This window comes from Apus apus, chromosome 2 (genome assembly GCF_020740795.1).
Source record: "Apus apus isolate bApuApu2 chromosome 2, bApuApu2.pri.cur, whole genome shotgun sequence".
In the NCBI taxonomy this organism is placed as follows: domain Eukaryota; kingdom Metazoa; phylum Chordata; class Aves; order Apodiformes; family Apodidae; genus Apus; species Apus apus.
The window spans coordinates 6845768-6862580 of NC_067283.1; the positions used below are offsets into that span (position 1 = coordinate 6845768).

Sequence of the window (16813 nt, forward strand, 5' to 3'; positions counted from 1 at the left end):
GCCTGATTACAGTAGATACTTTGTTGTGGCAAACATACATTAAAAAAAAAAAACAAAAACAAAACAAGGAACAGATTAAGATAATACTAATGGTAAGAAACAGGTAAGCACCTGCTAATTTAAAGTGAATGGAAGGGTAAGCTGAGCCCACATTTATGTGAGCCTTCCTTCACTGGCAATGAATACAGGATTATTTGTGTTAAAGTTAAGCGCTTACTTAAGTACTTTGGCTGGATTGAGGCCAGAGTAGTGATGAGTAATATGCAGAACAGAGGCCACTGAGAATAACAAATTTGAAAAAAAACCCTCAGACCCATATCTGACTTAAATAAACACATTTACTATACACCATTTCACTTTCTTCATCTTGGTGTTCTATTTCAAAGCTTCAGTCATGGATAGTGACTTCACTCTGCAAACATTACACCAGCTTTCAATGATGGTATTTTTTAAACTGAAAATGAAATACCTTTTCCCTAACAAAGCCTGAAGTTAACAAATGCCACACTTCAGGCTTCAGTACACTCTGCAAAATTCTAGTAACCTATTAGTAGCCTACTGTTAAAATGTAATTTTCATGATCCTCAGCAGTTTTGAAAGGCTGGAAGCAGATCTATTGAGCCTAGATGTTAGCAGGATCATAGAATCAAAGAACCACAGACTGGTTTGGATTGGAAGGGACCTTAAAGATCATCTAGTTCCAAATCCCCTGCATGGGCAGGTACACCTCCCACCAGACCAGGTTGCTTCAAGCCCCATCCAACCTGCCCTTCAACACTTCCAGGGATGAGGCAGCCACAGCTTCCCTGGGCAACCTGGGCCAGGGTCTCACCACCCCCATGCAAAATAATTTCTTCCTAATGTCTAATCTAAACCTCCCCTCTTCAAGACGCAGGTCAGAGTAACAAGTTTGGCTTGCTGAAATATAGACACAACCTTCAGCTCAGAGCTGAATCACCACAAACTCATTACATCGATCTGGACCGAACAAATCATCCTGTGGCACGAGCTGCAGACTAAATGTGAAGCAAGTGAGCTGTGCTACAGGTGGCCACTTTCTGCAGATCTTACTGTGACTGAGGATCTCAGGACTCAGTAGGACTCCAGAAGGAGTGTTTGAAAGCTATCTGAAAGAGACAGGCAATGATAATGAAGTATTTTTCAATGCACTTCTAAGAGGACACCTAATAAGGACTAGCTCATAGCGCTCAGGGGCTGTGTGTTGGTGTTCAAGCCCACCCCACAGCTGGCAAACTCTAGGCATGAGTGCTGTCAGTGGCCTCACTAAAACTAACCCTCTTCCAGATCTACTTTTTGTGCACTGCTTCTTTTTCATTGCTATGCACAAAAGAAATATGCAATGACAGCAACATGGGATGGTTATCTTCTGTCATGCATGCTTTCCCTTTTGGCAGCCTCTTAACTATATTCTCCCATCATTTCTGTTGCACTACAGGTGAAACCAGATTGTCCTCTCTACTGGTTCTGTGGTTTGCCACTGCCTGGAAGGAGGGAAGCAAGGCCTGTACTAAGCAAGGAGCATATCAAGTGTCTAAAATAAATGTTTTATGACTACAAACAGTACCATAGAGAGACACGAAAATGCTGGTAAGGCTTTTCCCTGTATTCCAGGAACCAGAATTGACAAGAATTCAAATGTATTCCATGCTAAGGACCAGGGGTACCCCTCCAGCAAGGCTGCCACCATGCTCATGTTACTGCAGAGCATGTGCAGATGTGGATACAAAAGTGTATTTAAGGGCAGCAGATGCTTATCGTGTGGGTATGGGAAACACTGGCTCCACAAGCACATAAGCTCAGATGCAGAGTCAGTCTGTAGTTGAATGTCCACAAAGAGCTGAAATTATTTCTTCACATGCTTCCCTGAGGGCTTTTTGTTGTAGTTTATCACAGGCTCTCAAAATATGGCAATACAGCATTGCATTCAATATTCAACAGCCTGTTTGAGGAGATTTCTATATTAACACAGAGTGGAACCTCCCAGTTAACAGTGGTATGAAAGGGGACTGTTTAAATTGTCGGTGCAAGGTAAGGTAGGAGTTGAGTCACAAAATAATCTGGCCTTGCTGAAGTGAATAGAACAATTGGCACTGATGGCAGTCGAGTCAGGATTAAATTCTATTTACTGTACATTAAACTGTGCATAAGCCCCACGGAAATGTCTCTTTGCTTCTGAAGCACATTCAAGCAGCAGACTGGAAATTCAGTGTCAGTTTAACTTAAATGAAAAAAAGAAAAAGTTGAATATTAAATTAAATATTGCAGTCAGTAGTTTGAGATGAAAGTGGTTGTTTCTGCCAGATTGGTCATCCATCGAAGTTAAGCATCTTTTGAAACAAGGAGTGTCATCTTTTGAGATGAAGAGTTCTCAGAGCTTTGGGACTTTGTCTCAGGGAGACTACCTGTGTCCTGGGCTGTCTGCCAGAGAGGGAGCTGACAGAACTGCTCATGGAGGAGTAATGGGAGTGCAGAAGGAAAACTGCTGCAGGCCGGGCAATCCCAAGGCCTCACCTTGGTCATTTGGGTTAAGCACTGGAGTTTCAGCTGAGTTGTTCTCAGGAGATGCCCAAGGAAGGCCTTGTGAGGGACAGTATGGGACACTGCTGCAAGAAGGGGAGCTGATTTGGCTTTCACATTTCAGGGGTTGTTATATTGATTTTTAGTTTGTTTTGATGATATTTTAAGCTCTTGGGAAGGGGATGCTGGCTATGAACCTCTAGAAAAAACATTAAGTATTTATTTATGGTCATTACTGGGCTTAGGTAGCCATTACACTGATTCATGGTTTTAAAGTAATTACATGGCTAGTTGTGGTAAAAATAAGTAAAAATTAGCAAGTGTACATTACAGGGCACAACATCAATTTTTGAGAATGTTTGTATATATCCTACTATTTGTGTAACTTGCAGGACGATGTCCTGAGATAATTCTGTGAAAATTATCAGTTCTTGAGAATGTCTGAACTGTTTTAAAGGAAGCTCTAAAATAAACACAGGACTCAGAAGAACAGCCTACTTTACAGTGATCTTTTGTGTAAATCTTGATGTGCTCTGAAAACATTCTAGCTTCCTATGTGTTATTATAGTCTGCAGTGTAACAGCCTGTTGCTCCAAACTTTAAAAATAACACATACCATCTATGATTAACTTATCTTCAGCCACTTGCAACTCCTGTTCTAGAAGAAATACTTTAGTTCTTTAGAATATTTTGTATATTTATGATCCTAACATCTCTTTGACTTCCAAGAAGTGTTACCCCATTTTTTTATAAGTGGGGAACTGAGGGAGACCAAGTGACTTAGAGGTGCCCAAGTGATATGGCAGATGGCTGCAGCCAGCTCTCTTTGATCTCTAAAGCATGCCCTAGCTACTTGCACTGTATATTTCTCCCTTCTAAACTCTTATTTTCCTTAAAAACTCTGCAACTGAAATGCTTTTTGAATTCCAAGATGTCTTCTCTGGAACAGCAACAGCCAAATGCTTGAGGCCACAAGGAAAAGGAAGGTTGAGGAAGGCATCTTTTTCTCCAAAGTGTAACCTCTGTACCTGTAAAATCTTGGATGATGGAAGAAATGGTGACCTTTTGTACCAAAGTGGTGCTCAGTGGCATCCTGCTGTCTCTTTCAGAAGACATATTCCAGGGAAGAAAGCTGTGCACTCTCCATGGAAACTATTCCTCCCAGGCTCCCTAAGAAGTCAGCTGTGGCAGTGCCCTGGCCCTGAGTGCAGCAGGTCTGTTGGGATGTGCTCCTGTGTGGTCACTGCAGTCAGTGTGCTTAAGGGAAAGGGGCTGGAGGGGAATCTCATCTTCTTTCATAAGCCATTTCTTCATCAGTAGCTGTTTCCATTTATGTAAGGAGCTGGATGCTGGAGTAGTACACACCACAAATGTTTCCAAGTAAATACAATCCCAACACCCAAAGCTTAAAAGGCTAAACACACAACAGCAGGCAGATAGCAATCTTGCAGCTGCTGCTCTCCCTGCCACTCAGTGAGCAGCTATTTTCCATTGTCACCAGGAGCTCTCTTCTGATTCCCAAGCTCTTTCCCTCACTTAGTCTTTTCTGAGCCTTTAATGTTTTCCCCAACTCTTTCTCCATCCTCTGGCCATCAGCTGCCTTTCTCACCTTCAGTACTTGTGCAAGTCATTTGTGTTCTAACAGACAGTAAAAATTGTACAAAGACCCTGATCCAGCAAAGTGACAAAGCACGCACATGGCTTTAGTTGCTCTGATACTGTGGACTCTAACAGGACTACCAACATACTTAAAATTAACCACACAAATATTTAAGTGCTTTCCTGGATCAAGGCCATCATCACATTGACATTAACCAAAACAAAACAGCACCTGAGATTCAGCAACATAAATACATAGCAACCTCAACCAAACTCAGAGCTGTGACCTTCAGGTTACCTTCCTTCAATGCCTTCTGTCATCACTGTGTTATGGCCACACTTAAAATCTATTCTGGAAGTAGTGCTTAGGAACAATCCTGTTTAAGCCACTACTTTCTTATGGTTTTAGAATTTGCCTGGCCTGTTTTGCTAGATCAGGTTCTTGGACAATAAGTTCCTCAGGGCAAGAATCATGTTTATTTTCCTCCTTGAATCGTATGTGCTCATACACCACAAAATAGCAATTAGTAACTTTTTGCTCTGAGGTACAAGGAAGAAGACTTTCTACATGCTGCAGATGCTCTGGCTGGTGCAGTTGTAAGTGAAAAAGTACGATAAATAAAAATTTCCAAAGTCTAAGGTATTAACCTTATCACAGGCAATTTACTGTAACCCTGCTCTGGAATTCTGCCCCATCCCCTTCTTTTGCTGCCCTTCTGCCTCCATTACCTTTTCTCTTTTATTCTCTCTTGATTACTTCACCGATTTACACTCCAGCTTATAAGCCCCATATGGTAGGAGCCTTGTCCTTTGTTAATCATAAAATAAGATCATGAGTACCTTGGGCACTGTACCAATCATCATTGTCTTCCTACAAATGCCTTCCACATGGCCCCACCCTCAGTTCCAGCTGAGAATGCTGTTGTGAACAAGCTCAAAGAATAAATATTTTGCATTCATTTCACCAGCACAATGGAAACATTTTTCCAAGCTGCTGCCAAGATGGTATCTAGTCCTCTTCTGAGTCAGCAGCCCATGCAGCTGACTTTCAAATGGCCAAACTTGCTTGATTGTAATCTCAAAAGAAGAAAACACAGGCACAAGCTGTATTTTTGAAGAATTGTGTTGCTCTTCTCCTGCACAAGCAGGTTGTGACACTATAAAACACAAAAGCTGGGGGAAAGAAGCCTTACAGTGGTGTGTTGTTTGCAGTGTCCCCCTCATTTCTCCCAACTTCAACAGTTTATTTCATCCAGTTAGAGGAAGGAACTGGGGAATGTTGTGAGGGAGTGAGAAAGGAATATCACTGCTGTATGTAGTTCATCTCCTTTCGGTATTAACCAGCTTTTTTTATTCTTTAAAACTCTGTTGGCCATTAAAGGCAGTGTATCTAAAACCACAATATGAACAAACTCAGGCTAGGAGAGATGAAGATGGTGAGGAATGCATAGAGTTCCTTTCTATAAGCATTTTTTGCTTATTTTGCTGTATTTTCTGTCTAGTTCAATACATAAGCAGACATGGTATAACAGAACAGGTTCCAAATCCTGTATCTCATTCCTCTATGGAAAGACTTTGGTCTGTAATCCCTACTGCTTTGTGAATAAACAATGTAGAGATAATTTTTGTGTCCCAAAATTGCCCAGATGTAGCTAGTGAGAAACTGCTGGCGATCCTGTATGAAGCTGCAGCTTTACCTTAAACTAGAGAGTATGTATCCAGCCTCAAGTTGCTAACAGAGCCTGCTCTTATGAGAAGTTCCAATCCTACAGCAAAGTAACAAGTCTAAAATTCAGAAAGAAACTGAGAAATCAGTTCAATGGGTAAAACCATGGGTCCATCTTGAAGCACCCTCTTATGTCATGTTACATGTTCCAAAGATGTCTATTTATATAGACACGTGGGGCCAGATCCTTAAATTTAGCCTTTTTATACCATGCCTAGTGCAGGACATAGGATGATAAAAGTCACTTAGCTTTAAGCCACTAACTCTGTCTTCTGGATGCTGGGCTCACAATTTTGGTACCAATGTGTATCTTAAAAGAGACTGATAGGTGCTGTAGTTTGAATTGCCTTAGCTGCTTATAGCCTTATGAGAGCTGTCAAAGTAGCTGGGAGTTGGCTGGACTCAGCAGTCTGGCTATTCATCCTTTCCACCTAGCCTTTCTCCTTTTGATCTAGGACTAGGAGGAACAGAAATTGTAGGACTTTATGCCATTAAAATAATTTCTCCACTGAGTGAATCCACAGATAGTTGATGAAATTATCTCTGTGGCTGCAGAAAAAGCCACAAGCTGACACAGACACACATCTCCTTAGGGCAGGAAAAAAACCATCTTTATGCAATACCATTTCACTGCATCCTAAGATTGATTGCCATGAATCTGAAGACTGCCACCAGAATAGAAATACATTAGGAAACCAGTGTTTCAGGAGGTTGTGACAGGACATTTGTTCTTCTAAACCAAATAAGTAGCTTTTTTTTTTTAAAAAAAAAAAAAAAAGGCAAATTAACCAGTAGAAGATGGCTAGTAAGATGGTTGTTGCAAATTTACAATACTAAAAGGGGAGGAAAATACCAAATGTGATAAAAAAGATAAGATTAATAGGGCTGGGGTAAAGTGGGAGAACAGAATAAGGATAAAATGGGAGCTGTAATTAAAAAGAAGTGGCGTGCTGTAGCTAAAGCTTTCTATTTCTATAATGCTCACTCTTAAGCTTACTGGTTCATTTATTTTTTATGTCTCCCTGAATCTTACTATGAACTTTCCAAGCATTTCAAATAATTCTCCTGTGAGCCTATATTCAATTCAGTGGAGCCACCATGATGCTTTATCAAAGAAGAAGGAAATCAGATCAGGTGGGCTCAAGATATTTTCCTATTAATATTGTATGTCATTGTTATGTAGTTCATCAAAAAGCTATTCCTTTACTAGGTTTGCAACTAGTTAGTTACATGCCAACTACTGGACAAATGGATACCATTTTCAAATTCAACAGACTTCCACATGGACAGTCACAGTTCCACTAGGAAGAAATGTTTAAACAATGATGGATTGTTGATGTCCCAATGATGGATGTCCCATGGGATCTGCTGGAGAACAGAACCATCTCCCAGAAGGAGTGCTGGTATTAAGGCACTTCAAACTACCCTGGACACACAACTCTGCAGGAATTTTCTTCACTGGTAAATGACAGCCTTTCTGCCTCTAATTTCTGTGATCAGTTTACTGTGGTGTAACTCAAACCCAAATCACACTAACATCTTAGCACTCTTGCCTTAAACCACATGAATGCTGAAACAGGGAGTTCTGGTACAATTGCAGACTGCATTCCTCTTTTTTTGCCAGCCTGTGCTTTTTTTTTTTTTTTTTTTTTTTTTCCTAAGACAACATCAGAATCAAAGGAGGCTTTTCTGTTCTCTTCATCAGATTTAAATCTCTTTAATCAGATTATGGAGCTCTCAGAGGTGGCATGGCTTTTTGGAGAGAGCCAGACTGAAGGACTTGCTGCACATACCCTGGTTCCCAGGCTTGTTGCCAGCAGCAGGGTGAGATGTAAGAGCCTTTCAGGCTGAACAAGTGGACAGCCCTGGTTGTGAGTTTACTACATTTTGGCTAAGGAACAGCATGAATAGCCTTGCAGGGAAGTGCTACCACTAAACAAGCAAGTAGCTGCAGAAACAATCTTGTTTCCTTCTCTGTAACTAGGAGTGAAAGGGTGAGTCCCAGATTTACATTACATTTCTCTTCCATCTGCTGCAGCAGCAAGGACAGTATAAAATGGATGCAGACTGGACTCTTCCAGTTCTTCCTGTGTGCTGTATCTGCAGTTTTAACAGGACTTGCTCACACAAGCTTAGAGTAAGTCTCAGACTACCTTCTGGCTGAGATCCCCTCTTCTAAGAAAGTTCTGGGAAATTGCTGAGCTCAAAAGTAGCTTGGCAAGCAGTGGTTCACTGCACAGTCATCTGGAAAGAGCCATTTGTAAGCATGTTCTGCCTTTGTCACTTCCAAGCAGAGGAAGCCTCAACCCTGTTTTTCACCAAAAGAGAACTCAAAGGCAGCTCCTCAATTTGGAGCTGGCATCTTCTTCCTCTGGCCTGGACTCCTCTCATGCCAGGAAAGGAGAAGGCCATGAAGACCAAGAAATAATGTACCACAAAAATGCTTGTGTTTGCAGGAGACAGGGAATACTGCTGTTTTCACAGTGTCTTATGCATCAGTGAAAGAAGAAAGAAGGAAATTAAAAGGCTACAACCACATTAAGCTCAACATGCTACATTCCACTTGAAAAGACAGGCAAAGCAGAAACAGGGCAAACATGTTCAGGATTGAAGTTGCAGCCTCTCTACATTCCTTCCATGGTTAGTAATGTCACATTAGAGAAGAGTTATCATTTACCACTTAATACCTGAAGGTTACACAGTCCAAACAACACAAGGCCAAAGTACAGAGTCATGAACTGCACTGTGAAAAATCAAATTGCTCCTTCCCCTTTTAATGCAGTACACAGTAATCTTTTGGCATAGCTTTGATCTCTTATCAACTGAATTTCTCATTATAACCTTCTAACTCAACGACTAGGAACAGCTAAACACTCCGAGGAGAGCCTGTAAGAGCTGCTGCTCTGGTGTGCCACAGCCTCATCACATCTGGCACCTATCAGAAGTGCCTCAGAAATGCAACACCTGGAGTCACTCCACTTATAATCCACACAAAAGGCTGTCCAGCCCACTGAAGATCCGATTCATCCCCTGCAAATGCCTCTTTCTGGGATACAGAGAAAACTTGAGCTACTCTTCTCCCCAACTTAAGCAGCTCAGATAGGTTTCTAAAGTTAGGTGGGATAAACTCAGACCACAGTGATTATCACAATCTTAGCATGAGCTTAATTGCTTAGGTTTGCTGAGATGATACTCGCTGAAGGAGAATCTCCCTCTGTCAGGAACTGTCACTTTTTATTACCCTTTTCAGAATCTAAGGCTTAAAAATCACATCAAAACATATGCTGTTCCAAGTGCTACTAAAACATAAAAGGTTTTGATTACATCTGCTGGGCAATAAATATTGTTATTCTTTTTTATTCTTAATCCATAATATTTGAGAAGTTGTGGCAGTCTGGTGAAGTTCCCACTGACTGGAAAGGGGGAGACAAATGCCCCATTTTTAAAAAAAGGGAGAAAAGGAAGACCCGGAAAGTACAGGCCAGTCAGCTTCACCTCTCTGCCTGGCAAGATCACAGAGCAGATCCTCCTGGAAACTATGCTATGGCACATGGATAATCACAGAATTTTAGGGAGGTGATTGGTGACAGCCAACATGGCTGAACTGGTGGGAAATCCTGCCTGACAAATTTGGTGGCCATCTAGGATGGGATTACAGAATTGGTGGATAAGGGAAGAGCAAGTGATATCATCTACCTGGACCTGTGCAAAGCATTTGACACTGTCCTGCATGACATCCTTGCCTTGAAATCAAAGAGACATGGACTTCACAGATGGACCACTTGGTGGATAAGGAATTGGGGGTGTGGTCACACTCAAAAAATTGCAGTCAACTGCTCAGTGTCTAAATGGAGATCAGTGATGAGTGGTGTTCCTCAGGGGTCAGTACTGGGACTGGTGCTGTTCAACATCTTTGTTGGTGGCATGGACAGTGGGATCAAGTGCACCCTCAGCACGTTTGCTGATGACACCAAGCTGTGTGGTGTGATCAACAGGCTGGAGGGAAGGGAGGCCACCCAGAGGGACCTTGACAGGCTTGAGTGGTGAGCCAATGCCAACCTCATGAAATTCAACAAGGCCAGGTGCAAGGTTCTGCACCTGGGTCAGGGCAATCCCAAGCATAATTACAGGTTAGGTGGAGAATGGATTGAAAACAGCCCTGAGGAGGACTTGGAGGTGTTGGTTGATGAGAAGTTCAACATGAGCTGGCAATGTGCACTTGCAGCCCAGAAATCCAACCATGTCCTAGGCTGCATTAAAAGAATTGTGGCCAGGAGGTCAAGGCAGGTGATTCTCCCCCTCTGCTCTGCTCTCATGAGACCCCACCTGGAGTGCTGTGTCCAGTTCTGAAGCCTCCAACACAGAAAAGACATGGAGCTGTTGGAGAGAGTCCAGAGAAGGGCCACAAAACTGATCAGAGGGCTGGAGCAGCTCTGCTCTGGAGACAGGCTGAGAGAGTTGGGGCTGTTGAACCTGGAGAAGAGACGGCTCTGAGAAGACCTTAGAGCACCTTCCAGTGCTTGAAGGGGCTCCAGGAAAGCTGGGGGAGGCTTTTTACAAGGCTGTGTAATGAGAGGACAAGGGGAAATGTATCAAAACTGGAAAAGGTTAGACATTAGGATTAAATTATTTAGAGTGAGGGTGAGACACTGGTACAGATTGCCCGGAGAAGCTGTGGCTGCCCCATCCCTGGAAGTGCTCAAGGCCAGGTTGGATGGGGCTTGGAGCAACCTGGTCTAGTGAGAAGTGTCCCTGCCCACGGCAGTGGGGGTGGAACTAGGGGAATAAGGGATAATAGTTTCAAGCTAGAAAAGGGTAGATTTTGGTTGGACCTTAGGAAAAAGTTCTTTAATATGAGGGTGGTGGATCACTGGAACGGGTTGCCTAGGGAGGTGGTGGAGGCCCCATCCCTGGAGGCATTCAAGGTCAGGCTTGATGGGGCTCTGAGCAATCTGCTCTAGTTGATGTCCCTGCTTCTTGTAGTGGGTTGGACTAGATGACCTTTAGAGGTCCCTTCCAACCTAATGCAGTCTATGATTCTATGATCTTTAAGGTCCCTTCCAACCAAAACCATTTTGTGATTCAGTTCTTTCTTCCATTCCTTCTTTCTTACTGAACAGATTTAACCATCTGTGCCACAGTCTCAGACATATAAAAAGCAAGTATCCATCACCTCAAAGACAGTTAATGGTAACAGTGGGCTAGGATTAGTTCCAAATCCTGATACTGCACCTTCCTCTAGTTATCTGCTTATCTTTGTTTTTTTAAATAATAATCACAGGTCTTGGTCCAAGGGTTCCTCTTTGCAATACATAGAGCAGCCATGAATCATTTATAACACTTCTGGGATAGCACAGATTATCATCACTAGTTAAACAATGTAAGAAGTAAATGAGATTTAAGTTGACAGAGCCTTGTAGATAAGGGTCATCTTCTCATTTCAGACGTCAACATAGAAGCTTCCCTGTCACTACACTGATCATCTAACAACGTGGCCAGTAGGAAACCATTTATCATATAATTTATAGTGTGTTTTTAAGATAATTGGAATTGTTACGCCAAGAAATGGTGATCTAAGTAAACAAGAAATTTAGTTTGCCTTTTAAAGATTGGTTTATGGCATGTGCATTGAGAAAACGTTTTTATGAGCACACAGCTCAGAATAAATGAAATGTTTGACATACAGTACTCAAATCAAGACTGTTGGTCTACTGCTGTCCTGTTTGTAAAGGTGTGCCAGGGAGATAACTGACAGGGGTCAAAACACAGAACAGTCCAGAGTGAACACCCATCAGCTTCAGATTCACACCTTTCTGCAGAAATTTACCCTTTCTCCTCTCTTTCTCCTACTAAAAGAACATGCCAAATCTTTCTTTTGAAAAGGTAACATCCAGGGATTTGTTCCTCACAGAGCTGTAGCTGCTGACATTTGTTCCCAAGTAAAACAAAAACCCTAATGATTCCCTGGCAGCCCTGCACACACCCTGTTCTCAGAAATGAGTACAGAGGGTACCAACCAAAGATAATCAAGCACTACCCATCCTATGTGTGCCTCCATCTTCTGAGCAGATCATTATCAGTCCAACATACTGAGTTTCCATCCAGACTCTCCTGCACACATACACAACAACAACAGTTGATAAATACTTGCTGAGAATTCTTTTTCTTTATTCTGGCATATTCTACTCAACTTCTTCTTGTCTGCATCAGCAAATAATTAAAAACGAAACAAACGTTTCAGTCTTTGGGGCAGTGGAATGTGCTAAGGTTTTGTTTTTTCCTCCAGTTTCTGTTCTAACAGGTACAAAAGACTTCTCTGTAGCTGCATAACAAAGATAAACAATTCATATGCAAATGATATGACTGATTGAAACCAACCAAAACTATTTTTTTGTCCTACAGGCCTTTGAATTTTGTGATTTATGTATCCCAAGACTATCACTTACTTGGAAAGGCAGGGAGTTGGCTGGAGAAAAGTTACTGCTGGAGTTCCCTAGCTATAAATGCAGGATTTATTTTATTTAATACTATAGTTATTTACTTTTACATAGCAGCAGAACAGAAAGTCTGTATTTTGTAAGGAGAATTTGGCTTTCTTAATCTTGAAAAACAAAGGCTGGCTACAGGTACAACAGGATGTTACAAACAATGAATGAAAATGGCTTTTAATTATAAGAGCAAATGGTCATAGCCTGTCCACAAAAAAAATCAGGTTGAAAATCAGAAACTTTCTAAAGTTTAAGATGGTCTCCCCAGAATAGGGCATGTACTTTACTGGGTGTGTGTGAATGACTTAAAAGTAGTAGGTGGACATGGATTGAGTGCCCAGACACTTTCAGCATAAACTGCTGGTGCTGCTGGGGAGGTACCTGACACTAAGGCAGAGCTCTGGGATTGCTGTGTTGGTGTGTTCAGATCCTGGAACAGCTTTTCCATGGGCGAGTGGGAGGAAACTTCCTGCTTTTAAATAAATCCCTAAGAACTGGAAAGAAGCAGAACTTGTAGTGGTTCAACAGGGAAACAGACCTCATGAACCTTTATGTCCTTTAGAAATTCTAGAAAATGTCACAGATTTTATACTCTGAGGGGAAAAGAAGAAAAAACCAAACCAAAACACAACAGGAGAAAAGCTGGGAAACAGATGCAGGACAGATGCTGGTGACAGATCACAGCCTCCTAGTTCCAAGAGGCAGGGGAGCAACAGATGGACGGATACAGTTAATGCAAAGGAATTAACACAAAAAAGAAATAGGTGGCAAAAAGGCACAGGAGCAGAAAAAGAGAAGAGCAGCGATGCCTCTGAGGCTCAGGCTGGCCAGGGGAGAGGGGAGGAGGCACAACAGTGTGCAGTGTGGATGTGGTGGTGGACAGTGTCAGAGGCTGGAATTCATGTATTCCCAGGAACTGCTGAGTACATGCATTCCCAGGAGCGGAAGGAACCAGTCTCATGAAGACACCTCTGCTACATGGGGGGGCTGGATAAATACACTGGCAGTGCTGCCCTTCTTCCTCTACTCTCTGAGCTCGGGCAGGAGGTGTGACAGCCAGCAGTGCCATTAGTCACCAACTGCCCAGTCATCTCAGACCCCAGAGGCAGCAGGAACTCACAACCCCTGCAGCTCCTACTGTGAATTTCTTTTTTATATGCTCTCCTTGGCTGCCAGCTCTATCATAAGTTCTTCCTAAGGGAGATGAAAGACAATCCTAAATAAAATATTATTCTTCTCTAAAGCAGCATCCCAGCAGTGTATGCTGGATCTGTAGACACTGCAAAGTTCACTTGGAGAACAAAAATTAGTTGCTATGTGGGTAAATCAGAAGGGGAGCTACTGCTGCCTGGCCAGCTGAATAATGGGAAAGCTGAGACAAGTCTGAAGAATAAGCCCCCTGACATGGTTCTTGTTTTGTTCCACAACACGAACACACATGCTTTAACCCACTGGTTGTAATACAAGAACAGATACACACAGCCCTGTACTTCTCCCAGTGCAAAACTGGACACATGCTTTACTTACTGGTTTTGAGGTAGCACAGGGAGCTGGTGTCATGATGGGAGGCTTGGCTGCACTTTGAGATGAAGGCAAAGAAAATCTCTGCCCTGTGTCTGGAGGTGAAGAACAGTGAATCCGTGTTTCTAGTCTCTCAGGCTCATGCTTATAGGATTCCAGAGGAAATGTGGGCTGCTTGGTCACTTGTGTTGGGGTAGATGGAGAAGAGGAGAGGCCAGAGGCTGTAAACAAGAATAATTACCAAAGATCAGCTCAGAAGAAAAGCAAACAAAAATCTCAGCTTTAAAATGAACCTGTTTTTTTAAATCACATTTCCCAGACTAGAAGTATGTATCTCACCTCCTGGTTTAGGGAAGGGAATTGCTCTGTCCTGCCAATAAGACTCTCAGTCACTCAACCAGCTGAGCTCTCTGATCAATGCCCAGGGAAGCAGGGTGGCAAGTGCAGAGTGCTGGAGGTTTGTGCTGCATTAACCTCCTGGCTGATTCCTGATTTCTGAAATGATCCTCAGCACTGGTGTGCCTTTATTGTTATACTTTTAATACTCCTCTGAGTCTCAGGAACACTCAGGAGCTTTAACAGTTTCTTTTTCTTCTTTTTTATTATTTTAACAGTATCTCGTCCAGCAGTTGAAGTAAGAGTAAAGGCAAAAAGAAACAGGGCCTAAGCCTCAGCCTGCTTTCTGTAAGGCAATGCCTTTATACAAACTAGAATTGTTGTCAGCAGTCTTTGAGGGGAAACATTATTCATTTATTTTGCTGAAAATCAGTATCAGGAGCAGATAATTTCTCTTGTGAGCATCCTGTTTATATTTAACACACGTATCTACCCCAGCTGTATTTTTGGTTACATTCTTAGGGCAGTTCTGAATTGTGATCAAACAGATAATTTAAGCTATTTTATTATCCATTTAAGAACCAGCAGATATCCACAACCAATCTGAAAATTCAAGTTACACCATCTGTGTTTCTTGTTGCACCCCCATGTACATCAGCAAACACAGGATGATTCATGATCTCATGCATAACTCAGGACAGACATAAATGCATAAAACCTGTGAGGCTGAACAGAGCTATGTATTTTTAAGTGGGCTGCTGACACCAATATCATCTCTGAATTTAGTTCACTTCTTGCAAACATTTGTGCAGATGATCAGTTAGTCCAGAGGGAACTCAAGTCCATCAACAGGGAGCAGATAAGACAGCATTTAATAAGCATACAATCTCAAGTCATTCAAAGAAGCGTTTGAGAGCACGATGATGCATCTTCATGGTAAGTCTAGCTCATCTTCTCAGTGGGAGTTTTCAAGGCTCCACCTTGAAAGGCTCCACCTGAGATTTCTGCACCAAAGCTCTGCAGTGGTGCACATTCAGACTCCACTGGTCCTTCCTTTCAACCTGGGGTAAACTGCCTTACTAGTACTCACTTGATACTCATGACTTCTCAGTGTCACGTTTCACGGCACAGACAGCACTTTCAAAGAAAACTTGGTATTGATGGAAAGTAAGACTAAAAATCAGTAATAACTAAGATGCTAGGCTCAGAAAATTAGAAACCAAACTACTCAGGGGGGTGGGGGGGTGGGTCTGTTGAAGAAATTATTACTCTGAGTTACAGAATTGTCAGAGTTGGAAGTGACCTCTGGAGATCATTGAGTCCAACTCCCCTGTTAAAGAAGGATCCCTTAGAGCATATCACACAAGACTGCATCCAGGTGGGTGTTGAATATCTCCAGAGAAGGGGACTCCACACCCTCCCTGGGCAGCCTGTCCCAGGCCTCTGTCACCCTCACTGTAAGAAGTTTTTCCTCATATTTAAATGGAATTTACCGTGTTCCAGCTTGTGCCCGTTGCCCCTCGTCCTGTCACAGGGAACTACTGAACAGAGTCTGGCTCCATCCTCCCTGCACCCAACCTTAGATACTTATATACATTGATAAGGTCTCCCCTCAGCCTTCTCTTCTCCAGGCTAAAGAGTCTCAGCTCTCTCAGCCTTTTCTCATAAGGGATATGCTCCAGTCCCCCAGTCATCTTTGTTGCCCTCTGCTGGACTCTGTATAGTAGTTCCCTGTCTCTCCTGAACTGAGGAGCCCAGAACTGTAAGCTGCCCTCCAGGGACTTCCATTTTTGTTACATCCTGTTCATAAAGAACCTGCAGCTCTGCCAGTCCAGCAATAACCACAGATCCAGAGGAGACTTGGTGTTGTAGGCAGATACCAGTGCTGTCTAAAGTGACATGCCATGGGATGAGGCAAGAAGAATAACCCTGGTGTTTTGAATGTCTTCAACTTCTCCTGATTTCAGTAGGACTGGAGAGTGTTCCACACCCTGAAGTTCAAAAGGGCACCTAACTTGTCTGTTCAGTTTTTGCTTACAGACAAGTTTAGATAAAGAGTTCTGGGGAAGATGCTCTTGTCCTCCGTGTTTTTATGGATGTGCAAATGTTTCCTGAGCACTCAGACTGAGGTGGATGGCAGCTGTAACTGATGCAAATGTAAAACCACTAAAAGGGAGAAAAACACTATTAGATCTGAAAGTCTTGCTGCTGGGATGTGTTCATTGTGCACTAATGTATTCAGCAAGTCTACGAAAAACATTTCCAGTATGAACAAGCTCTGCCAAAAGAGCAATTACCAGACCTAAGGAAACCACAAATTCACCGTCCTAACAAGGCTGGCCTACCAAAAGTAGAGGACATCTATAGGACACAGGAAGACGTGGATCAAAGGAGACCAAAGCAGTAATGTCTTTTATATCCTGTGGAAACTATTCTAGATGTGTAATGGCACATCCAGGACAGACAGCGTGGCTTCCATTTTATAAGAACATTCACTGGTGGTGAATCTGCTTTTGGATGCCAGCCTTGGACACCCGGAGTGAGTTGTTACGGATAATGAGTATCTGTGGCTCCAGCAACTTTATTGGGATCACTCTGAGCCTTA

General features: G+C 42.6%; 1 protein-coding gene across 3 annotated transcripts in view; it reads right to left on the bottom strand.

Moving 5' to 3' along the window:
* Positions 1-16813, bottom strand: part of PRKAG2 (protein kinase AMP-activated non-catalytic subunit gamma 2) — a 225423-nt gene that overhangs the window by 58586 nt on the left and 150024 nt on the right. For all 3 annotated transcript variants that reach the window (XM_051612435.1, XM_051612434.1, XM_051612436.1), the window contains one exon: positions 13879-14093. In XM_051612435.1, the coding sequence (XP_051468395.1) occupies positions 13879-14093 (215 nt within the window). The remainder of the gene's footprint in view (positions 1-13878; positions 14094-16813) is intronic.